At 42.2% G+C, this 25,874-nt stretch overlaps 1 protein-coding gene across 1 annotated transcript in view; it reads right to left on the bottom strand.

The window, feature by feature from the left end:
- Positions 1-2,157: 2,157 nt before the first annotated feature.
- The window catches only part of PTH1R (parathyroid hormone 1 receptor), a 197,624-nt gene continuing 173,907 nt past the window's right edge, over positions 2,158-25,874 (bottom strand). The window contains exons 9-13 of the mRNA XM_040431510.1: positions 18,347-18,413; positions 14,370-14,464; positions 13,169-13,310; positions 7,648-7,689; positions 2,158-3,392 (exon numbers count right to left, since the gene is read on the bottom strand). Of these exons, the coding sequence (XP_040287444.1) occupies positions 3,027-3,392; positions 7,648-7,689; positions 13,169-13,310; positions 14,370-14,464; positions 18,347-18,413 (712 nt within the window). The 3' untranslated portion in view covers positions 2,158-3,026. The remainder of the gene's footprint in view (positions 3,393-7,647; positions 7,690-13,168; positions 13,311-14,369; positions 14,465-18,346; positions 18,414-25,874) is intronic.

The following is a 25,874-nucleotide window of genomic DNA, read 5'->3' as shown; positions in this document are numbered from 1 at the left end:
TGCACACAGACGTTTTTTTTGCCGTCCGCAAAACGGATTTCCGTTGTTCCGTGATCCGTGACCGTTTTTTCGTCCGTGGGTCTTCCTTGATTTTTGGAGGATCCACGGACATGAAAAAAAAGTCGTTTTGGTGTCCGCCTGGCCGTGCGGAGCCAAACGGATCCGTCCTGACTTACAATGCAAGTCAATGGGGACGGATCCGTTTGACCTTGACACAATATGGTGCAATTGCAAACGGATCCGTCCCCCATTGACTTTCAATGTAAAGTCAGGAGTCCCTATTAATATACCATCAGATCAGAGTTTTCTCCAATCCGATGGTATATTTTAACTTGAAGCGTCCCCATCACCATGGGAACGCCTCTATGTTAGAATATACTGTCGGATTTGAGTTAGATCGTGAAACTCAGATCCGACAGTATATTCTAACACCGAGGCGTTCCCATAGTGATGGGGACGCTTCTAGTTAGAATATACTTTGAACTGTGTACATGGCTGCCCCCTGCTGCCTGGCAGCACCCGATCTCTTACAGGGGGCTATGATACACACAATTAACCCCTCAGGTCCGGCACCTGAGGGGTTAATTGTGCGGATCACAGCCCCCTGTAAGAGATCGGGTGCTGCCAGGCAGGAGGGGGCACACCCCCCTCCCTCCCCAGTTTTAAATTCATTGGTGGCCAGTGTGCCCCCCCTCCCTCCCCTGTATTACTGTCCATTCATTGGTGGCCAGTGGGCCCCCCCTCCCTCCCCTGTATTACTGTCCATTCATTGGTGGCCTGTGGGCCCCCCCTCCTAATTAAAATCCCCCCCCCATCATTGGTGGCAGCGGAGAGTTCCGATCGGAGTCCCAGTTTAATCGCTGGGACTCCGATCGGTAACCATGGCAACCAGGACGCTACTGCAGTCCTGGTTGCCATGGTTACTTAGCAATTTTAGAAGCATTATACTTACCTTCGCTGTCTGTGGCCGGCCGGGCGCTCCTCCTACTGGTAAGTGAAAGGTCTGTGCGACGCATTGCTTATAGCACAGAACTGTCACTTACCAGTAGGAGGAGCGCCCGGCCGGTCACAGACATCGCAGGTAAGTATAATGCTTCTAAAAACTTCTAAGTAACCATGGCAACCAGGACTGCAGTAGCGTCCTGGTTGCCATGGTTACCGTTCGGAGCCTCAGCGATTAAACTGGGACTCCGATCGGAACTCTCCGCTGCCACCAATGATGGGGGGGGGATTTAAATTAGGAGGGGGAGGGAGGGGGGCCGCACTGGCCACCAATGAATGGACAGTAATACAGGGGAGGGAGTGGGGATCTGGAATGTATGAAGGTTCCGATCTGGAATGTATGAAGCGACCAAGTCCTAGATAGGTGTTTTTGTATTTTGTACCTCATTTCTCGCATTTTTTTGGGGTGTTGTTTTTTAATATAATGTCAAATGTAGATAATAGGTGTAGCACAGGACAGAGTAAGTGCTCTGCCTCGCCCTGGGGGTGTGGTTCCCCTCCCCCTCCTTTTCAGGGGGATCTATTTAAACCCGAGGGTCAGGCGGTGCACACAGTTACGACTAAGAACGATATAGTTCGAAACGCGTCAATGTGCGGGGGTGTGAGATGGTGTTTACATGATGTAATTTGTTACCGAAAATAAAGACAAAGCAACAGAATCTTCAATAGTGCTGGAACTTTTTTCTGCTGTTTTATACCTGTCATTTTAGCCTCACCCTCTCATGATAATGAGATGACTGCTGATCCGGCCCTGAGTAAGCACAGCAAAAGCTGAAAAGTGACACGAAGTGTTTACCTGCTATGCGGACTAGGGTAGAATATAAAATAAAATACTCTCAAAAATATCTTCTCTTATTTTAATCACGTTCCCTCTGTACGCACGGGATACTGTATTCACTTAGTGTCTTATTTATAAATCCCGAAGTTTACAACTGGATCAAAGAATGAACGACAACGGACATATTTCCATCTGAAAATCATATATTTCTCAAAGAAGTAAAAAAAAAACAAAAAAAAAATAAAACATTTTTCCTCTTGGTCCTTCTATCGTAGGTGGCGCCCCGTGAGCTGCCTACAATACGTGGGGTACACTGGCTGCATACAATATAGTTCATTCACATATTTTACTGCTTAAATATATTATTATTATTATTCTTCATTATTTCCATTGTTCATATATTAATGAAAATATATCAGCAGAATTTTGCTGTTTTTTTTTTTTTTTTTGTACAGTTTAATTTTTCTATTTTTCCTGAGGCGTAAAATCAACATTTGCTGCGGATTTGTGTTTCCCTCAAGAATCAGGGAATTTTTCATCTACGACTGTAATCTGCTAATGGCACAGATTAGGCAGAGGAGGGACATACGGAGCTCAGGCCGGTTACACTGGAACTAGTCTCCAGTTTTATTTTGAATAAAACCTTTTTTGCGGAAAACATTTTCTAGTGTTTCTTATTTTTTTATTTTATGAAGATTCCAGATGTTGGAACCGTTGACTCCTCTGGCCATATCTATCATGTGAAGTGACTATTTTGGTGTTTTTTTTTGTAACTGGACGTGAGCATGAATCTAAGGACTGTAGTTCGTGACTTACTTGACAACAGCAAAAAACACAAAGATACCATATAATAATTATCGTTCGTACATGCGCAATTACATTAGACTTTTTGAGTTGTTTAGAAAATGCAATCACAATATTTCATATCCACGTCTCTAACATAGAGGACTGATAAATAAGTGTCTTAAAAAAATACATATATAAAAGAAATTTTACATATTATCAAATTAACAAAAGAATTTCAGTTATTAGGTAAGAGATAGTTGTGAGTTGTGTTTTGTGCTCCGGGGGTTTGGGGAGATAGAAGGTCTGGGTAGTGACTGTGTCGTTTCATAGTGATCGCCAAAAATATTGATGGAATCAGAAGATTGGAAAGAGAAGGATCATCTGTGTCACGAGGGTTTTTTTTCCACGAGGTTCTTTTACACTTTCTTTTTTTCTTCTTTGGATTTCTGCAAAAATATATTCACATTACAGTCTCTCTCTCTTCCTCTACGACTTCTGCTGCCGGTCTGTCAGCATCGTAAACCCCCGACCCAGTGAGATATTCCTCGTCTTTGTTATACTGCTCCGGTCCTGAAGACGGTATGGAGTTTTCAGAAATGGAGCCATTTTTGACATAGCCCGGTAAGTTTCTGTGACCATTCAGGGCAGCTGACACAAGTCTCGTGTTCAGATGTAAGGCCAATGTGCCCCTCGTGGTGACATTAGTGATACTTGTGTGGGAGACCATAGGTCCGTAGCTGTAGGTGGTACTTCCACTTCTGGCTTTTCTTTTAAAGTCCAGCGCCAGCGTCCACCTACTCCATGATTTCTTAATTTCTGCTTGTACCTGAAAAATAAAAAGATGGAATGAATGAACAACAAGATCAGTAAAGTAGATTATAATTAAACTATGAGTAGCCTAGGAGCAGAATATGGGCAGACAATTTGTAGACTACAGAAAGCAATGGGTAGACTATGACTGGATTATGGGAAAACTATGGGAAGACCATGATAAAACTATGACTATGGATAGACCGTGAGTAGACTGTGGATAGACTGTGAGAAGACTACGGATAGACTGTGGATAGACTGTGGTTAGACCGTGAGTAGACTACAGATAGGCTGTGAGTAGACTACGGTTAAACTGTGAGTAGACTGTGGATAGACTGTGAGTAGACTACGGATAGACTGTGAGTAGACTGTGAGTAGACTGTGAGTAGACTGTGAGTAGACTGTGGATAGGCTGTGAGTAGACTACGGATAGACTGTGAGTAGACTGTGAGTAGACTGTGAGTAGACTGTGGATAGGCTGTGAGTAGACTACGGATAGACTGTGAGTAGACTGTGAGTAGACTGTGGGTAGGCTGTGAGTAGACTGTGAGTAGAATTGGATAGACTGTGAGTAGACTGTGAGTAGACTGTGAGTAGACTACGGTTCATTTGTGAGTAGACTACGTATAGACTGTGAGTAGACTGTGGATAGACTGTGAGTAGACTACGGATAGACTCTGAGTAGACTGTGGATAGACTGTGAGTAGACTGTGGAAAGGCTGTGAGTAGACTGTGGATAGACTGTGAGTAGACTACGGATAGACTGTGAGTAGACTGTGGATAGACTACGGATAGACTGTTAGTAAACTATGGATAGACTGTGATTAGACTGTGGATAGACTGTGAGTAGACTACGGATAGACTGTTAGTAAACTATGGATAGACTGTGATTAGACTATGGATAGACTGTGAGTAGACTGTGGATAGACTGTGGATAGACTGTGTATAGACTGTGGATAGACTGTGAGTAGACTACGGATAGACTGTGAGTAGACTGTGGATAGACTGTGAGTAGACTGTGAGTAGACTACAGATAGACTGTGAGTAGACTACAGATAGACTGTGAGTAGACTACAGATAGACTGTGAGTAGACTACAGATAGACTGTGAGTAGACTACGGATAGACTGTGGATAGACTGTGAGTAGACTGTGAGTAGACTACAGATAGACTGTGAGTAGACTTTGGATAGACTGTGAGTAAACTACAGATAGACTGTGAGTAGACTACAGATAGACTGTGAGTAGACTGTGAGTAGACTGTGGATAGACTGTGAGTAGACTACGGATAGACTGTGAGTAGACTGTGGATAGGCTGTGAGTAGACTGTGGAAAGGCTGTGAGTAGACTGTGGATAGACTGTGAGTAGACTACGGATAGACTGTGAGTAGACTGTGGATAGACTATGGATAGACTGTTAGTAAACTATGGATAGACTGTGATTAGACTGTGGATAGACTGTGAGTAGACTACAGATAGACTGTTAGTAAACTACGGATAGACTGTGATTAGACTATGGATAGACTGTGAGTAGACTGTGAGTAGACTGTGGATAGACTGTGGATAGACTGTGAGTAGACTGTGAGTAGGCTACGGATAGACTGTGAGTAGACTACGGATAGACTGCGGATAGACTGTGAGTAGACTGTGGATAGACTGTGAGTAGACTGTGAGTAGACTGTGAGTAGACTACAGATAGACTGTGAGTAGACTACAGATAGACTGTGAGTAGACTACAGATAGACTGTGAGTAGACTGTGAGTAGACTACAGATAGACTGTGAGTAGACTGTGAGTAGACTACAGATAGACTGTGAGTAGACTGTGGATAGACTGTGAGTAGACTGTGGATAGACTGTGGATAGACTGTGAGTAGACTACGGATAGACTGTGAGTAGACTACGGATAGACTGTGAGTAGACTGTGGATAGACTGTGAGTAGACTGTGGATAGACTGTGGATAGACTGTGAGTAGACTACGGATAGACTGTGAGTAGACTACGGATAGACTGTGAGTAGACTGTGGATAGGCTGTGAGTAGACTGTGGATAGGCTGTGAGTAGACTGTGGATAGGCTGTGAGTAGACTGTGGATAGGCTGTGAGTAGACTGTGGATAGACTGTGAGTAGACTGTGAGTAGACTGTGAGTAGACTACGGAGGAGCCCTCAGATAGGATGTAACATGAACAATTCATACATTGCCACATCTTTATTATATAGAGTAATTAAAAGAAAAAAATCTTCAATTTGGAGATTACGGCCCTGATTCATCAAGACCAGCATTTGCGTATTGACGGGGCTGGCGCTGCAGGAGGAGCCATGTCATTTATGACGCTAATTGTGACTAGAAATCCGGTGGATTAGCAAATTTCCCCCTCTCTCTGGTTAGATTGGATAATGTATTTTTGAAAAAACAAATTGTATCCATAGATATGTGAATGGACCGAACCATGGACCAAGCAGATCGATAAGTACAAGACACTGGGGAGATTTATTATTACCGCCCTAATGGTGCACAGGATAAAACTGAACTGCACCAAATTGTGGCTACATACGTCACTGGCTCAGTCTTGCCACATTTTGCTTTGTAAAATTTCTCCTGTTTTAAAAAAAAATCTTTTATTCAGTTGTTTTTGTCATTCTAATGAATAATTGTAATGGCTTCTGGGGGCACGTCCCCGATAACGCAGGCAGGTGATATAGTCTGTGGCAATACCACATTCTCCGTCTCGGCCGTCGTGTATTTTCTCATTTATTAATATCTGAAGGCTCCACATAAAATGCAAAAGGAAATATTAAAGAAACAAAATCTTCCGCCGAGTGTGAACAAAATTAGATGCAGCGCCGACGGCAGCGACAACGCAGCGGCGTTAATATTCAGATTGCCTTAGACACGGTCAGCTGTGATCCGATGTGTGGCTGACGGCGAGGACTATGGTTTTTAATCTAAAAGTTTCTTGTTTCTTTAACCCCTTAAGATCCCAGAATTTTTTTAGCATCTATTGTCTTGATTTTTCCCGATTGGGCTGGGGATATTTTCTTTTATCCGTAGGTCGATGCAAGCGTATGAGGCCCCTTTGTTTGTGCGGGGCACTGTACTCTTTTGGGTGCCATTCCAGAGAACATCTACATTCAGCATTTCATTTCTATGAATTAGTATTTTTGAATTTTTTTCATTTGCGTAGAAAATCCGATTCTGCTACAATGTTTCTTTGGGTTGGGTTCACATCACGTTTTTTCAATCCATTTAACGTGTACAAAAAACGTAAATGTTAATGGATGCCTCAGATGCCGATGTGCTGCACTTTTGTATCCCTTTTTTTTCTTCTTCTTACAACGTATCCATTAAACCGATAGCAAAAACATGATGTGAACCCACCTTTTATTATGTTTTTATACATTTTTAGATATTTTCTAAATGTGTCATATGGTTGTCATGGTTACGAGGAATTACAAATATGGCTGCAATGTTTGATATCTTAAGATGCCCGTTAAATAAACATTATTTATTAAGCTGTTATTTATTTTATTTTACTTTCTCTTTTTTTTTCACTTTTTACCATTGAATTCATTCATATATTAGTATTCTGTCTTGTGTATTAAGTATGATTCACTCAGAACAGGCAACAAAGGGCCGTGGCCCTAAGGTCCCCCAGTGACCCTGGCCCGGGGGCTGTCTGCTCATGGAAGGTATGGACACAGTCAATTTCTCTGTCTAAAGTACAAAAAAGTGGGGGTGAAAGTAACCTAGGTGTCAGTATTCACTGATAAACCTAAGATTCTATTCATGAGTCAAGTTGTCCGGGATAAAGAGTTCTACAGAATCTGAGTAAATAGGGGAGAATATAAATGGTGAAATTATTACAGGCATTTTTAACCCTGTGGTCTCCATGATAGCTGTATAATCGCCGGTGCTGGTGGTAAGGGCTTCCCAGTGATTGACAGTTCTGATTCCTGCAGATGGTAGGCATTTGACTTCAGATACACAAATGTTTGGCATTTCCAGGCCTCAGGGAACTCTTGAAAATCAATAGTTCAATAGGGTCTCCAAGACGGAAATGTTAAAAAGGTAAAAAGGGTAGAATTTCTGATATAAAGCCTCACATATCATCATGAAACCTGGCACCCAGCGGCCTCAGGAGAATTCCACAAACTACTGTCGGTGTCAGAAAAGACCCCGTCCTCTAAAATATCTCCCGAGACGGGGGTCAGACGTCGCTGCTTCAATTTATAAATAATTCAAGGAAATGGAGGAACAATCAGCGGCCACTCACCTCGCCGTTACAGAAGCAGTAGATGATGGCAACAAAGAATCCCTGGAAAAGAAGCAAATCGTTACATTTCAGGAGCCACATTGATAGAGACAGAAATTCATGCGCAATATTTCATCTGACGGTAACGGAGGGCTCGGTGACGGGGGATGACCTCATGGTCAAAAATATCGGAACCCGAAACAAGTCAATGGAATTTATTGAGATCCATTTGAAAATGGTCAAACTTGGCTCCATAATGAGGAAACCATAATGAACAGAAACTAAAATACATACTCAGTCCTCTATAAATACATACTCTGTCCTATATAAATGCATACTCTGTCCCATATAAATGCATACTCTGTCCTCTATAAGTACATACTCTGTCCTCTATAAATACATACTCTGTCCTCTATAAATACATACTCTGTCCATATAGAAACATACTCTGTCCTCTAAAAATACATACTCAGTCCTCTATAAATACATACTCTGTCCATATAGAAACATACTCTGCCCCTATAAATACATACTCAGTCCTCTATAAATGCATACTCTGTCCTCTATAAGTACATACTCTGTCCTCTAAAAATACATACTCAGTCCTCTATAAATACATACTCTGTCCATATAGAAACATACTCTGCCCCTATAAATACATACTCAGTCCTCTATAAATACATACTCTGTCCATATAGAAACATACTCTGTCCTCTAAAAATACATACTCTGTCCTCTATAAATACATACTCTGCCCCTATAAATACATACTCAGTCCTCTATAAATACATACTCTGTCCATATAAAAACATACTCTGTCCTCTATAAATACATACTCTGTCCATATAGAAACATACTCTGTCCTCTAAAAATACATACTCTGTCCCATATAAATGCATACTCTGTCCTCTATAAATACATACTCTGTCCATATAGAAACATACTCTGTCCTCTAAAAATACATACTCTGTCCTCTATAAATACATACTCTGCCCCTATAAATACATACTCAGTTCTCTATAAATACATACTCTGTCCATATAGAAACATACTCTGCCCCTATAAATACATACTCAGTCCTCTATAAATACATACTCTGTCCATATAGAAACATACTCTGTCCTCTAAAAATACATACTCTGTCCTCTAAAAATACATACTCTGCCCCTATAAATACATACTCAGTCCTCTATAAATACATACTCTGTCCATATAAAAACATACTCTGTCCATATAAAAACATACTCTGTCCTCTATAAATACATACTCTGTCCTATATAAATGCATACTCTGTCCCATATAAATGCATACTCTGTCCTCTATAAGTACATACTCTGTCCTCTATAAATACATACTCTGTCCTCTATAAATACATACTCTGTCCATATAGAAACATACTCTGTCCTCTAAAAATACATACTCAGTCCTCTATAAATACATACTCTGTCCATATAGAAACATACTCTGCCCCTATAAATACATACTCAGTCCTCTATAAATACATACTCTGTCCATATAGAAACATACTCTGTCCTCTAAAAATACATACTCTGTCCTCTATAAATACATACTCTGCCCCTATAAATACATACTCAGTCCTCTATAAATACATACTCTGTCCATATAAAAACATACTCTGTCCTCTAAAAATACATACTCTGTCCCATATAAATGCATACTCTGTCCTCTATAAATACATACTCTGTCCATATAGAAACATACTCTGTCCTCTAAAAATACATACTCTGTCCTCTATAAATACATACTCTGCCCCTATAAATACATACTCAGTTCTCTATAAATACATACTCTGTCCATATAGAAACATACTCTGCCCCTATAAATACATACTCAGTCCTCTATAAATACATACTCTGTCCATATAGAAACATACTCTGTCCTCTAAAAATACATACTCTGTCCTCTAAAAATACATACTCTGCCCCTATAAATACATACTCAGTCCTCTATAAATACATACTCTGTCCATATAAAAACATACTCTGTCCTCTAAAAATACATACTCTGTCCTATATAAATGCATACTCTGCACCCTATAAATACATACTCTGCACCCTATAAATACATACTCTGTCTTCTACAAATACATACTCTGTCCCATATAAATGCATACTCTATTCCCTATAAAAACATACTCTGTCCTCTAAAAATACATACTCTGTCCTCTATAAATACATACTCTGTCCTCTACAAATACATACACTGTCCCCTAAAAATACATACGCTGTCCCCTATAAATACATACTCTGTCCTCTACAAATACATACTCTGTCCTCTACAAATACATACTCTGTCCCCTATAAATACATACTTTATCCCCTATAAATACATACTCTGTCCCCTATAAATACATACTCTGTCCTCTACAAATACATACTCTATCCCCTATAAATACATACTCTGTCCCCTATAAATACATACTCTGTCCCCTATAAATACATACTCTGTCCTCGACAAATACATACTCTGCTCCTATAAATACATACTCTATCCCCTATAAATACATACTCTGTCCCCTATAAATACATACTCTGTCCTCTATAAATACATACTCTGCCCCCTATAAATACATACTCTGTCCTCTATAAATACATACTCTGCCTCCTATAAATACATACTCTGTCCCCTATAAATACATACTCTGTCCTCGACAAATACATACTCTGCTCCTATAAATACATACTCTATCCCCTATAAATACATACTCTGTCCCCTATAAATACATACTCTGTCCTCTATAAATACATACTCTGCCTCCTATAAATACATACTCTGCCCCCTATAAATACATACTCTGTCCCCTATAAATACATACTCTGTCCTCGACAAATACATACTCTGCTCCTATAAATACATACTCTATCCCCTATAAATACATACTCTGTCCCCTATAAATACATACTCTGTCCTCTATAAATACATACTCTGCCCCCTATAAATACATACTCTGTCCTCTATAAATACATACTCTGCCTCCTATAAATACATACTCTATCCCCTATAAATACATACTTTGTCCCCTATAAATACATACTCTGTCCTCTATAAATACATACTCTGCCTCCTATAAATACATACTCTGCCCCCTATAAATACATACTCTGTCCTCTACAAATACATACTCTGTCCTCTACAAATACATACTCTGTCCTCTACAAATACATACTCTGTCCTCTACAAATACATACGGTACTCTGCTCCTATAAATACATACTCTGTCCTCTATAAGTACATACTCTGCCCCCTATAAATACATACTCTGTCCCCTATAAATATATACTCTGCCCCCTATAAATACATACTCTGCCCCCTATAAATACATACTTTATCCCCTATAAATACATACTCTGCCCCCTATAAATACATACTTTATCCCTTATAAATACATACTCTTTCCTCTATAAATACATACTTTATCCCCTATAAATACATACTCTGCCCCCTATAAATACATACTTTATCCCCTATAAATACATACTCTTTCCTCTATAAATACATACTTTATCCCCTATAAATACATACTCTGCCCCCTATAAATACATACTTTATCCCCTATAAATACATACTCTGCCCCCTATAAATACATACTCTATCCCCTATAAATACATACTCTATCCCCTATAAATACATACTCTGTCCCCTAAAAACTCACAAATATTGATGGCAGATATAACAATTCATTTTTTTTCTGTTGCCTCTTTGCTTTTATTTACACATTTTCGGCTCTCTGCTTTAACTTATTTTTTCCTTTTAATATTTATATATATTTTAAAAAACAGCAATTTCGATATATTGCTCTCTTCTACTGAAGTCAAGGTGAGAGGGAATTATTACAAGTTGGATATTTCGTTCACCAATCAAACGTGAAATATGTATAAGAAGGAAAGGAGGGAAAAGTCTGGGCTCATGAATAAGTGAAGGCGAAGGCTCTAACATCTACAAAGACTCCTCTCGTCTTCTTTTTTTGTCACTGATGATTTGCTGACACAAAGAAAAAAATGTCATAACAAAATACTATAAAAATAATAAAATAAATAATGTTACAATATTAAATTGTAAGGAAAATGACAAGAATTTTAAAATAATAACAAATTACCAAATTAAAAATAAATAAAGTTGGCAATTGTAATTCCCCAGAGTGATATTACCATTCCTACACTTTAATTGCTGACCACAATGGCCTCTGTGTATGGATTCCAGGTCCTTTGTCACTGTGCATTAACAATGTTGCTATGAAACTGTTTTGTACATGTAAGGGATGCAGAGGCAGTAACCCTGTACAAAGCTAGTGCTGCGCTCAGCTGAGAAGTGGATACGATGTATCAGTCTGGACAATGCTCTGTGACTCCAGACTGATACATTGTAACAAAGTGCAGAGAGCTCCGTGCAGCTGTTGCGGATTCTGTGCACCCCAATCACCCCCTTACCTGTTATAAAGCCCCTTATTATAGTCTTAGGGCTCGCTTACACTGATATTGGTGAACCTGACCATATCATCCCCCAGAACCGACATCTGTGAATCCAACTAATCTCCGAAAGCAAACTCTACCCCTGATGTTCCCTCTGGCGCTGTGGGAGCGTCCAGCAGCAGCCGCAGCAGATGTGTGTCTAATGCGAGACATGTGAGGCCGATGACGGCGTTGTGGCCAGTCCCTATGAGTTTTGCTTTCGTTTGACTGGCGGTTTAGGTGTTGCTATTTACAGATTGGTGCCTGGACGGCGCCTGGAGGGGGGGGGGGGGGGTGCAGCTGGATTTCACATGGGCTCTTTAGGGATTTGGAGCAGTAAATTGAAGCTTCTGCTGTTTTTATGGTCGTCTGAGGAAATATTAGATTTTTACTTTTTCTAAATTTTTGCACCTTCGCCGTGAGCCCGGCGGCTTCTATTACAATGTGGTTGCCTGTAACTTCTAACATTCGCTGACGTAGAGTGTTAGAGAATCGCTTACACATCAATTCCTTTAAACGACATGTTGTTCATGAGCAGAGGTTTCACAAGGCACTCCTGGGCCAAATGCAGAATGTATAACATGCGCTTCCTCTGCCACCTACCATTTATAATACTGGTGTCTTTGTGGTCTGCGGTCTTCGTGAACCCTTGACCACCAGGACCTGGATGTTACTGCATTTTCTGCAGCCCTATAGTAACACCCCTGAACACGACACTCTGCATTGTAAGCACTGACACAATGTGACGCTGCTTCAGCAGTAGGACATGGCTCGTCATGTCTCATGAAGCAGCATCTACAGACTGATGGCTTTGGCTAGACGTTCCTTCATCAAGGGTGAAGATGCAGTTTGCTGGTCTAGTTTCACGATGTCCACCGCCACAGTTAGGCCCATGAGGTTTGGCTATGACAGGGTAAGACTTTGCTATTTGATGATGTCCCATCTCGCTCCAATTATTCATGGGGGAGGGGCACAATATTCCCTATTATGTATTAGCACTGCTCCCATATATCTGGATGTGATGGGCTACGTACTCCAAAATAGTAGAAAAAAATGGAAGAAAGAATGCGTACCTGGAAGGAGTTGAAGAGCATTTCATAGTGCATTTGTATATGCCACACCACCCCGGACACCTCGGTATATGGCAGAGTTATGAACACTATATAGTGAACACCGAAGAGCGGCATTAAGACCAGCGTGGACTTCAGCAGCTTCCTGCAATGAGAAGAAAGGTGTCAACAGGTAAGACCTCAGCTGGGCAAAATCATGGAGAAGACCCCTAGGATTTCTGCCCCCTAATGGTAGCAAATATATGTTATTCAAAGAGGTTTCTGTAAAAAAAAAATAGGAAATACAGTGATCCCCCTACTACAGTATGGCCCACGACTAGCTCAGAGCTCCAATCTCTTGGATCCACAATCTCAGAGATCAGTGCGACTCATTGGCCAATAGTCTGTGGATTCTCATAGACTGGGGCTACGGGTGACCCTCAGTACAAGTATGCGACCTCAGCCCTCCACAGAAGGCTGCGGCTACGGGTGACCCTCAGTAGAAGGATGCGGCCTCAGCCCTCAGTAGAAGGATGCACCCTCAGCCCTCAGTAGAAGGATGCGGCCTCAGCCCTCAGTAGAAGGATGCGACCTCAGCCCTCAGTAGAACGATGCGGCCTCAGCCCTCAGTAGAAGGATGCGACCTCAGCCCTCAGTAGAACGATGCGGCCTCAGCCCTCAGTAGAAGGATGCGGCCTCTGCCCTCAGTAGAAGGATGCGACCTCAGCCCTCAGTAGAAGGATGCGACCTCAGCCCTCAGTAGAACGATGCGGCCTCAGCCCTCAGTAGAAGGATGCAGCCTCTGCCCTCAGTAGAAGGATGCGGCCTCAGCCCTCAGTAGAAGGATGCGGCCTCAGCCCTCAGTAGAAGGATGCGGCTTCTGCCCTCAGTAGAAGGATGCGGCCTCTGCCCTCAGTAGAAGGATGCGGCTTCAGCCCTCAGTAGAAGGATGCATCATCAGTCCTCAGCAGGATTCAGAGTCAGCCCTCAGTAGAAGAATGGGGCCTCAGCTCTCAGTAGAAGGATGCAGCCTGAGCCCTCAGTAGAAGGATGCAGCCTCCAGCCTCAGTAAAGCGATGCAGCCTCAATCTCCCTATAACAGACTCTAGGGGTGAGACTATCCTGCAGGTCATTCTCATTATTAAATCCAATCCACAGCAACTCCTAGTGTGAGATCAGCAGAGAGCAACTGAAGCTGGAATTGCACCACCAGATTACTGCTCACCTGTACTGCTGCCGCGCATCGCAGCGCCCGGCGTTCGTCTCTCTCAGTTTGGTTGCTAGTACTCGAACAATATTAATAAAAAGAAAAAAATTTGCCTGAAAGAAAAAAAGATTTTCAGTCACAACACAGAGAATTAAAGGCGCCCACGGCCAAAGGACACAATCAGATGGCACAAGACACGACCTGGGCACAGCACAAGAATTTTACTTGAATTATTTTACCTGCCCGGGTTAGCAATACTAGCAATTATTAGAAACCTAGAATGTGTCGGCAGATAAGAACCATTTGGCCCATCTAGTCTGCCCAATATATCTGAATCCTATGAATAGCCCCTGGCCCTATCTTATATGAAGGATGGCCTTATGCCTATCCCATGCATGCTTAAACCCCTTCACTGTATTTGCAGCTACCACTTCTGAAGGAAGGCTAGTCCATGCATAATTATTGTATATTATTAATTTAAAGGGATAGTCCATCTAAATGAATTTGGAGAAAAATCTGATTAATAAATCCACGAGATAATGAGAAGTCCTGCCAAGACTCCTTACTCTCCATGATCTGAATATAATTAGGTCTGACCTGAGACAGAGTGGTTGCTGACAACCCCATGGAATAAATACCATGCTGCCCTATTAATCAGATTTTTCCAAAGTGTACGTTTTGGGGAAGCGCCTCTTTCAACACAGATGTAAAGTTTTGGATGGTGGAGCAGCTCTCAGCCCTGGGGCAGGATGTGTCCCTAATAAGCAGGTCTTCTGCTGAAAGGGGGTGACATTTTTGGTTGTTTTCGTTCTTAGGACAGAATTATTTTTGCCAGCCGCACTTTACAGTCAGGTCAACAGACTGAAGAATCTCATTCCGCACAGAAGTACCGACTGCCCAAAATGAAGGGGGAGAAAAAGGTCAAAAAGTCTGAAAAAATTTAATTTCCCCTGACAGAAGTGAAATTGCATTGCGAGGACGAGAAATACGACTTTTTCCAAGTTGTTTATAAATGTCGAGGAGAAATCTATAATCTGGAGGGATGAAATGTAATATGAGATGTATCTGCGTCTGATAAAGGTCCTGGACTCCAGTCTGTCAGCAGCCGCCATACTTGACACTGGTGCATGTCACCAAGAAAACAGTTTAAATTATCACTGTATCTATTCTTACAGTAAGCATCAAGGTATGTGTCTGTATTATCTAATGTTACGCTGAGCTGCAATACCAGACACCAGCCAGAAGAGGCGCTGTTCCTGGAAGAAAGCAGCTGTGCATTTCTAATCATTTGAAAGCCCTTTAAATACTTAGTCACATGGAGAAGACCCTCAAACCAGCTGAGAAGTTTCCTAGGTCGTACTGCTGGGGAAACTGCAAACTGCCCCATGAATAGTTATTAAAAACTGCCAGTCAGGGGTTGGATGGCAGAAACTGTTCTCTGGCAATGAGTAGGACCGGGCTGTAAGGTGCCCTGCAAAAGAGTAGCCTACACCAACTCCATCAACTCCACTGCTGAGAAGATACCACCGATAACAAGTCATCTGCTACACTGTGTCAAGTGGGAGACTGTAAACAGAAAGGGTTGTGTGGTTTCAGATTTTTGACCACAACACCCTGTCCCCACTGTGGTGGCTGGTGGTGGCATCATCACACTCTTGGGGGCTTCTCTGAAGCAAACCTTGAAAGGGTTGCAATAGTTCAGGGTAAAATATTGCATAATACATGGAAATCCTGGAAGAAAACCTGCTGCAGTCTGCAGGAGAACGTGCATTTTCTGTAAAGACAATAATCCTGACTATAAAGCCGAAGCCTCACAGAAATGGACACAACAACATCTGGACATCGCGTGAAGCTGCCCCCGGCTATTACCCCCCAAGTCCAGCCTCTGTGTGGCCCCTGCAGGGAATATACAGACGCACTGAAGCCGCTCTCCAGATATTGAGCTAGGTGAGAATTTACTAAAGGACCTGCAAAAACGGGAATTCACTGTCCAGGGGCAGAGGAGAGGGGGCAGATGTTGGGGGGTCAATACTATGGTATAGTCTCTTCAATGATAATGCAATTTATATGTTTTGTGGGAATCTCAGCGACTGAATTAACCTCTGTTTTATCAAAGGAAAACAAATGTTTAAAGATCAAATATTCCGTGAACCATAAAGGACGGAAATAAATATTTAACATCCAGACATTCGTCCAAAAAAAGGCTGGAACCAAGTGAGCAGCATCGGGTCTGTGTCCGGATGTTTTAGACAGAGACGGAACCATAAAAGCCACTGGTTGTGCCTGGAACGACTCCCATCGTTTTATTATGTACGTCGTAAAAAAATGTCAAATAATGAAACAAGAATGGAGAAAAAGTTACAAAATAACATGTAATGTCACAAAGACAAAAGAGACATGCAGAAAAGAGAGACACCCAAAAGAGACATACAGAAAAGAGAGACACCCAAAAGAGACCTACAGAAAAGAGAGACACTCAAAAGAGACATACAGAAAAGAGAGACACCCAAAAGAGACATACAGAAAAGAGAGACACCCAAAAGAGACCTACAGAAAAGAGACACCCAAAAGAGACCTACAGAAAAGAGAGACACCCAAAAGAGACCTACAGAAAAGAGAGACACCCAAAAGAGACCTACAGAAAAGAGAGACACTCAAAAGAGACATACAGAAAAGAGAGACACCCAAAAGAGACATACAGAAAAGAGAGACACCCAAAAGAGACATAGAGAAAAGAGAGACACCCAAAAGAGACATACAGAAAAGAGAGACACCCAAAAGAGACATACTTAGTGAAGAGGAATCATTAACTTCTTATGGGAATGCAGTCTTATTCGTCTCTGTGGTTGGCTTTTTTTTTTTTTAATTGTGGCTGCACACGATAGGATCAATCTCAGATACAAGATCAGAGCGTTTTATTTGTATGAACTTTTATACATGCAGAACGCAAAATAAGAAATTCCGCCATTCCAGCGATCAGTGGAAGAACACCACCAAAGTGTAAACCATGGGTGTTCCGGCTCCACCACAGTGTAAACCATGGGTGTGCTGGCTCTACCACAGGGTAAACCGCGGGTGTGCTGGCTCCACCACAGGGTAAACCACGGGTGTGCTGGCTCTACCACAGGGTAAACCGCGGGTGTGCTGGCTCCACCACAGGGTAAACCACGGGTGTGCTGGCTCCACCACAGTGTAAACCGCAGGTGTCCAGGCTCCACCACAGGGTAAACCACGGGTGTGCTGGCTCCACCACAGTGTAAACCACGGGTGTGCTGGCTCTAACACAGTGTAAACCACGGGTGTGCTGGCTCCACCACAGTGTAAACCATGGGTGTGCTGGCTCCACCACAATGTAAACCATGGGTGTTCCGGCTCCACCACAGGGTAAACCACGGGTGTGCTGGCTCCACCACAGTGTAAACCACGGGTGTGCTGGCTCCACCACAGTGTAAACCATGGGTGTGCTGGCTCCACCACAGTGTAAACCATGGGTGTGCTGGCTCCACCACAGTGTAAACCATGGGTGTGCTGGCTCCACCACAGTGTAAACCACGGGTGTGCTGGCTCCACCACAGGGAAAACCACGGGTGTGCTGGCTCCACCACAATGTAAACCATGGGTGTTCCGGCTCCACCACAGGGTAAACCATGGGTGTGCTGGCTCCACCACAGGGAAAACCGCGGGTGTGCTGGCTCCACCACAGGGTAAACCGCGGGTGTGCTGGCTCCACCACAGGGTAAACCGTGGGTGTGCTGGCTCCACCACAGGGAAAACCGTGGGTGTGCTGGCTCCACCACAGGGAAAACCGTGGGTGTGCTGGCTCCACCACAGGGAGGCGCTCTTTGTATCCGCTCTCTGCTCTGGAGAGTAGATAAGGATCCTGAGAGCGGTTCTCTAACAGAATACATTATTAACCAGACAATCTTATTAATGCTGGCACCTACAGGACATCAACAGAAAAACTCTACATAATCATGACCATACCAAGCCCTTACCACGGTAGCAGCCAGGATCGGGCCCTGAATTATCCATTTCAAGTTCCCTGCACTCAGGTCCCAGCACCTAACGGACAAAGGGATAAAGACACAAGTAATGATTCATGCAGATACACAGGGATACTAATACATATACAAACATATTAATACATATATACTAATACATCTAATACATACAGTATACCTGCACACTAAGGGCTCATGCCCGCGAACGTAAGGGTTCTGTGCCCGTGCTGCAGACCGCAAATAGTGGCAAAAGATAGGACATGGATAGGATGGAGTATATTGCGGACCGAAATACGGGCACAGAGCTCTTACATTTGTGTGCATGAGCCCTAATACATATACCCACAAACTAATACATATACCAAGATTAAAAAATTTACTATATCACTAATACATATACCTACACACTAATACTTATACAATAGTTGCATATTAATACTAATACATATATCTGCATACTGATACTAAAAACACATACAACTAAACAATAAAAATACTACATACAACTTTACACTAAAATATGGCCTCACATACTAACAGTGATACAAACACCTGCTAAGGCCAGTAGATAAACACTAACAGGAATGTATACTGTACACCTCCACACTCAATCTAATACATATGTCTACGCTCCAAAAAAGATGCAGCACATCCAAAATTCTCACAAAATAATCACTGTGTCTCCTGGTGAAACTGTTATCACAGCAAAATAAACATTTTGCATTTAATGATACTTTCTGGATGAGTTTTGGATGTGTTCAACCTTTATTAATATGTAGATGTGATGTACACTTAAGAAATCGTCGTTGGAGTGATTTGAGGAGCATTTTACAGCAAAATACAGGCTGTGACTCCACCAGCAGAACAGTGAGTGCAGCTCTGGAGTATAATACAGGATGTAACTCAGGATCAGTACAGGATAAGTAATGTATGTACACAGTGACTCCAGCAACAGAATAGTGAGTGCAGCTCTGGAGTATAATACAGGATGTAACTCCGGATCAGCACAGGGTAAGTAATGTATGTACACAGTGACTGCACCAGCAGAATAGTGAGTGCAGCTCTGGAGTATAATACAGGATGTAACTCAGGATCAGTACAGGATAAGTAATGTATGTACACAGTGACTGCACCAGCAGAATAGTGAGTGCAGCTCTGGAGTATAATACAGGATGTAACTCAGGATCAGTACAGGATAAGTAATGTATGTGCACAGTGACTGCACCAGCAGAATAGTGAGTGCAGCTCTGGAGTATAATACAGGATGTAACTCAGGATCAGTACAGGATAAGTAATTTATGTACACAGTGACAGCACCTGCAGAATAGTGAGTGCAGCTCTGGGGTATAATACAGGATGTAACTCAGGATCAGTACAGGATAAGTAATGTATGTACACAGTGACTCCACCAGCAGAATAGTGAGCGCAGTTCTGGAGTATAATACAGGATGTAACTCAGGATCAGTACAGGATAAGTAATGTATGTACACAGTGACTGCACCAGCAGAATAGTGAGCGCAGCTCTGGAGTATAATACAGGATGTAACTCAGGATCAGTACAGGATAAGTAATGTTTGTACACAGTGACTGCACCAGCAGAATAGTGAGTGCAGCTCTGGAGTATAATACAGGATGTAACTCAGGATCAGTACAGGATAAGTAATGTATGTACACAGTGACTGCAGCAGCAGAATAGTGAGTGCAGCTCTGGAGTATAATACAGGGTGTAACTCAGGATCAGTACAGGATAAGTAATGTATGTACACAGTGACTGCACCAGCAGAATAGTGAGTGCAGCTCTGCAGTATAATACAGGATGTAACTGAGGATCAGTACAGGATAAGTAATGTAATGTATGTACACAGTGACTGCACGAGCAGAATAATGAGTGCAGCTCTGGAGTATAATACAGGATGTAAATCAGGATCAGTACAGGATAAGTAATGTATGTACACAGTGAGTGCACCAGCAGAATAGTGAGTGCAGCTCTGGAGTATAATACAGGATGTAACTGAGGATCAGTACAGGATAAATAATGTATGTACACAGTGACTGCACCAGCAGAATAGTGAGTGCAGCTCTGGAGTATAATACAGGATGTAACTCAGGATCAGTACAGGATAAGTAATGTATGTACACAGTGACTGCACCAGCAGAATAGAGAGTGCAGCTCTGGAGTATAATACAGGATGTAACTGAGGATCAGTACAGGATAAGTAATGTATGTACACAGTGACTGCACCAGCAGAACAGTGAGTGCAGCTCTGGGGTATAATACAGGATGTAACTCAGGATCAGTACAGGATAAGTAATGTATGTACACAGTGACTGCACCAGCAGAATAGTGAGTGCAGCTCTGGAGTATAATCGTTATGACCATAGATTGCAATGATTTGATGCATGTCAGGAACATTATCACAGACAACTTTGCACCTTGAGATTTACAGAATGTGAAAAGTTAGAGAGATGAGTTATTTTCTTTATATGAGTCCTCGGCCGCCATTGATTTTTGTGGCTTTAGATCTTGTGTTTGTTTCTGTGCTGGAACTGGAGGCTCTTCTCAATCGATGATGTGGAGAAGTCATGGCAACTTCATTAAAATGCATGCTCCAGTCTGATCCTCCCTGGGTTGTATAAGGTCGCACTCCATAAAACATTGCCTTACAGGACGAGAACTGAAGCCGAAAATGGATCGTCTGCTCTGTCCTAGCATCACCTGATATAACAGAGGCATCCATTACCGGCAACAAGCACAGCGTCCTCTACACAAACCGAGCGGATATAAAGTATAAAAAGAGATTATAGATGTGATATATATTGTTGTATAACCTATTCTTCTACACTTTACAGAATTCTCTGTTGTAAAGGTGACGTATACAATTAAGTTTCATATCCATAGTTCATGATCCATAGTTACATCACACATTACACTCCAGAGCTGCACTCACTATTCTGCTGGTGCAGTCACTGTGTACAGACATTACTTATCCTGTACTGATCCTGAGTTACATCCTGTATTATACTCCAGAGCTGCACTCACTATTCTGCTGGTGCAGTCACTGTGTACATACATTACTTATCCTGTACTGATCCTCAGTTACATCTTGTATTATACTCCAGAAATGCACTCACTATTCTGCTGGTGCAGTCACTGTGTACATACATTACTTATCCTGTACTGATCCTGAGTTACATCCTGTATTATTCTCCAGAGCTGCACTCACTATTCTGCTGGTGCAGTCACTGTGTACATACATTACTTATCCTGTACTGATCCTGAGTTACATCCTGTATTATACTCCAGAGCTGCACTCACTATTCTGCTGGTGCAGTCACTGTGTACATACATTACTTATCCTGTACTGATCCTGAGTTACATCCTGTATTATACTCCAGAGCTGCACTCACTATTCTGCTGGTGCAGTCACTGTGTACATACATTACATTACTTATCCTGTACTGATCCTGAGTTACATCCTGTATTATACTCCAGAGCTGCACTCACTATTCTGCTGGTGCAGTCACTGTGTACATACATTACATTACTTATCCTGTACTGATCCTGAGTTACATCCTGTATTATACTCCAGAGCTGCACTCACTATTCTGCTGGTGCAGTCACTGTGTACATACATTACTTATCCTGTACTGATCCTGAGTTACATCCAGTATTATACTCCAGAGCTGCACTCACTATTCTGCTGGTGCAGTCACTGTGTACATACATTACTTATCCTGTACTGATCCTGAGTTATATCCTGTATTATACTCTAGAGCTGCACTCACTATTCTGCTGGTGCAGTCACTGTGTACATACATTACATTACTTATCCTGTACTGATCCTGAGTTACATCCTGTATTATACTCCAGAGCTGCACTCACTATTCTGCTGGTGCAGTCACTGTGTACATACATTACTTATCCTGTACTGATCCTGAGTTACATCCTGTATTATACTCCAGAGCTGCACTGACTATTCTGCTGGTGCAGTCACTGTGTACATACATTACTTATCGTGTACTGATCCTGAGTTACACCCTGTATTGTACTCCAGAGCTGCACTCACTGTTCTGCTGGTGCAGTCACTGTGTACATACATTACTTATCCTGTACTGATCCTGAGTTACACCCTGTATTGTACTCCAGAGCTGCACTCACTGTTCTGCTGGTGCAGTCACTGTGTACATACATTACTTATCCCGTACTGATCCTGAGTTACATCCTGTATTATACTCCAGAGCTGCACTCACTATTCTGCTGGTGCAGTCACTTTGTACATACATTACATTACTTATCCTGTACTGATCCTCAGTTACATCCTGTATTATACTCCAGAGCTGCACTCACTATTCTGCTGGTGCAGTCACTGTGCACATACATTACTTATCCTGTACTGATCCTGAGTTTCATCCTGTATTATACTCCAGAGCTGCACTCACTATTCTGCTGGTGCAGTGACTGTGTACATACATTACCTATCCTGTACTGATACTGAGTCACATCCTGTATTATACTCCAGAGCTGCACTCACTATTCTGCTGGTGCAGTCACTGTGTACATACATTACATTACTTATCCTGTACTGATCCTGAGTTACATCCTGTATTATACTCCAGAGCTGCACTCACTATTCTGCTGGTGCAGTCACTGTGTACATACATTACATTACTTATCCTGTACTGATCCTGAGGTACATCCTGTATTATACTCCAGAGCTGCACTCACTATTCTGCTGGTGCAGTCACTGTGTACATACATTACCTATCCTGTACTGATCCTGAGTTACATCCTGTATTATACTCCAGAGCTGCACTCACTATTCTGCTGGTGCAGTCACTGTGTACATACATTACTTATCCTGTACTGATCCTGAGTTACATCCTGTATTATACTCCAGAGCTGCACTCACTATTCTGCTGGTGCAGTCACTGTGTACATACATTACTTATCCTGTACTGATCCTGAGTTATATCCTGTATTATACTCTAGAGCTGCACTCACTATTCTGCTGGTGCAGTCACTGTGTACATACATTACATTATTTATCCTGTACTGATCCTGAGTTACATCCTGTATTATACTCCAGAGCTGCACTCACTATTCTGCTGGTGCAGTCACTGTGTACATACATTACTTATCCTGTACTGATCCTGAGTTACATCCTGTATTATACTCCAGAGCTGCACTCACTATTCTGTTGGTGCAGTCACTGTGTACATACATTACTTATCCTGTACTGATCCTGAGTTATATCCTGTATTATACTCCAGAGCTGCACTCACTATTCTGCTGGTGCAGTCACTGTGTACATACATTACTTATCCTGTACTGATCCTGAGTTACATCCTGTATTATACTCCAGAGCTGCACTCACTATTCTGCTGGTGCAGTCAATGTGTACATACATTACTTATCGTGTACTGATCCTGAGTTACACCCTGTATTGTACTCCAGAGCTGCACTCACTGTTCTGCTGGTGCAGTCACTGTGTACATACATTACTTATCCTGTACTGATCCTGAGTTACACCCTGTATTGTACTCCAGAGCTGCACTCACTGTTCTGCTGGTGCAGTCACTGTGTACATACATTACTTATCCCGTACTGATCCTGAGTTACATCCTGTATTATACTCCAGAGCTGCACTCACTATTCTGCTGGTGCAGTCACTTTGTACATACATTACATTACTTATCCTGTACTGATCCTCAGTTACATCCTGTATTATACTCCAGAGTTGCACTCACTATTCTGCTGGTGCAGTCACTGTGCACATACATTACTTATCCTGTACTGATCCTGAGTTTCATCCTGTATTATACTCCAGAGCTGCACTCACTATTCTGCTGGTGCAGTGACTGTGTACATACATTACCTATCCTGTACTGATACTGAGTCACATCCTGTATTATACTCCAGAGCTGCACTCACTATTCTGATGGTGGAGTCACTGTGTACATACATTACTTATCCTGTACTGATCCTCAGTTACATCTTGTATTATACTCCAGAGCTGCACTCACTATTCTGCTGGTGCAGTCACTGTGTACATACATTACTTATCCTGTACTGATCCTGAGTTACATCCTGTATTATACTCCAGAGCTGCACTCACTATTCTGCTGGTGCAGTCACTGTGTACATACATTACTTATCGTGTACTGATCCTGAGTTACACCCTGTATTGTACTCCAGAGCTGCACTCACTGTTCTGCTGGTGCAGTCACTGTGTACATACATTACTTATCGTGTACTGATCCTGAGTTACACCCTGTATTGTACTCCAGAGCTGCACTCACTGTTCTGCTGGTGCAGTCACTGTGTACATACATTACTTATCCCGTACTGATCCTGAGTTACATCCTGTATTATACTCCAGAGCTGCACTCACTATTCTGCTGGTGCAGTCACTTTGTACATACATTACATTACTTATCCTGTACTGATCCTCAGTTACATCCTGTATTATACTCCAGAGCTGCACTCACTATTCTGCTGGTGCAGTCACTGTGCACATACATTACTTATCCTGTACTGATCCTGAGTTTCATCCTGTATTATACTCCAGAGCTGCACTCACTATTCTGCTGGTGCAGTGACTGTGTACATACATTACCTATCCTGTACTGATACTGAGTCACATCCTGTATTATACTCCAGAGCTGCACTCACTATTCTGATGGTGGAGTCACTGTGTACATACATTACTTATCCTGTACTGATCCTCAGTTACATCTTGTATTATACTCCAGAGCTGCACTCACTATTCTGCTGGTGCAGTCACTGTGTACATACATTACTTATCCTGTACTGATCCTGAGTTACATCCTGTATTATACTCCAGAGCTGCACTCACTATTCTGCTGGTGCAGTCACTGTGTACATACATTACTTATCGTGTACTGATCCTGAGTTACACCCTGTATTGTACTCCAGAGCTGCACTCACTGTTCTGCTGGTGCAGTCACTGTGTACATACATTACTTATCCTGTACTGATCCTGAGTTACACCCTGTATTGTACTCCAGAGCTGCACTCACTGTTCTGCTGGTGCAGTCACTGTGTACATACATTACTTATCCCGTACTGATCCTGAGTTACATCCTGTATTATACTCCAGAGCTGCACTCACTATTCTGCTGGTGCAGTCACTTTGTACATACATTACATTACTTATCCTGTACTGATCCTGAGTTATATCCTGTATTATACTCCAGAGCTGCACTCACTATTCTGCTGGTGCAGTCACTGTGTACATACATTACATTACTTATCCTGTACTGATCCTGAGTTACATCCTGTATTATACTCCAGAGCTGCACTCACTATTCTGCTGGTGCAGTCACTGTGTACATACATTACCTATCCTGTACTGATCCTGAGTTACATCCTGTATTATACTCCAGAGCTGCACTCACTATTCTGCTGGTGCAGTCACTGTGTACATACATTACTTATCCTGTACTGATCCTGAGTTATATCCTGTATTATACTCTAGAGCTGCACTCACTATTCTGCTGG

The sequence above is a fragment of the Bufo bufo genome, chromosome 5 (assembly GCF_905171765.1).
Source record: "Bufo bufo chromosome 5, aBufBuf1.1, whole genome shotgun sequence".
Classification (NCBI taxonomy): Eukaryota; Metazoa; Chordata; class Amphibia; order Anura; family Bufonidae; genus Bufo; species Bufo bufo.
Note: the sequence above shows the minus strand (reverse complement) of the source record. Positions and strands in the feature narration are given on the sequence as shown.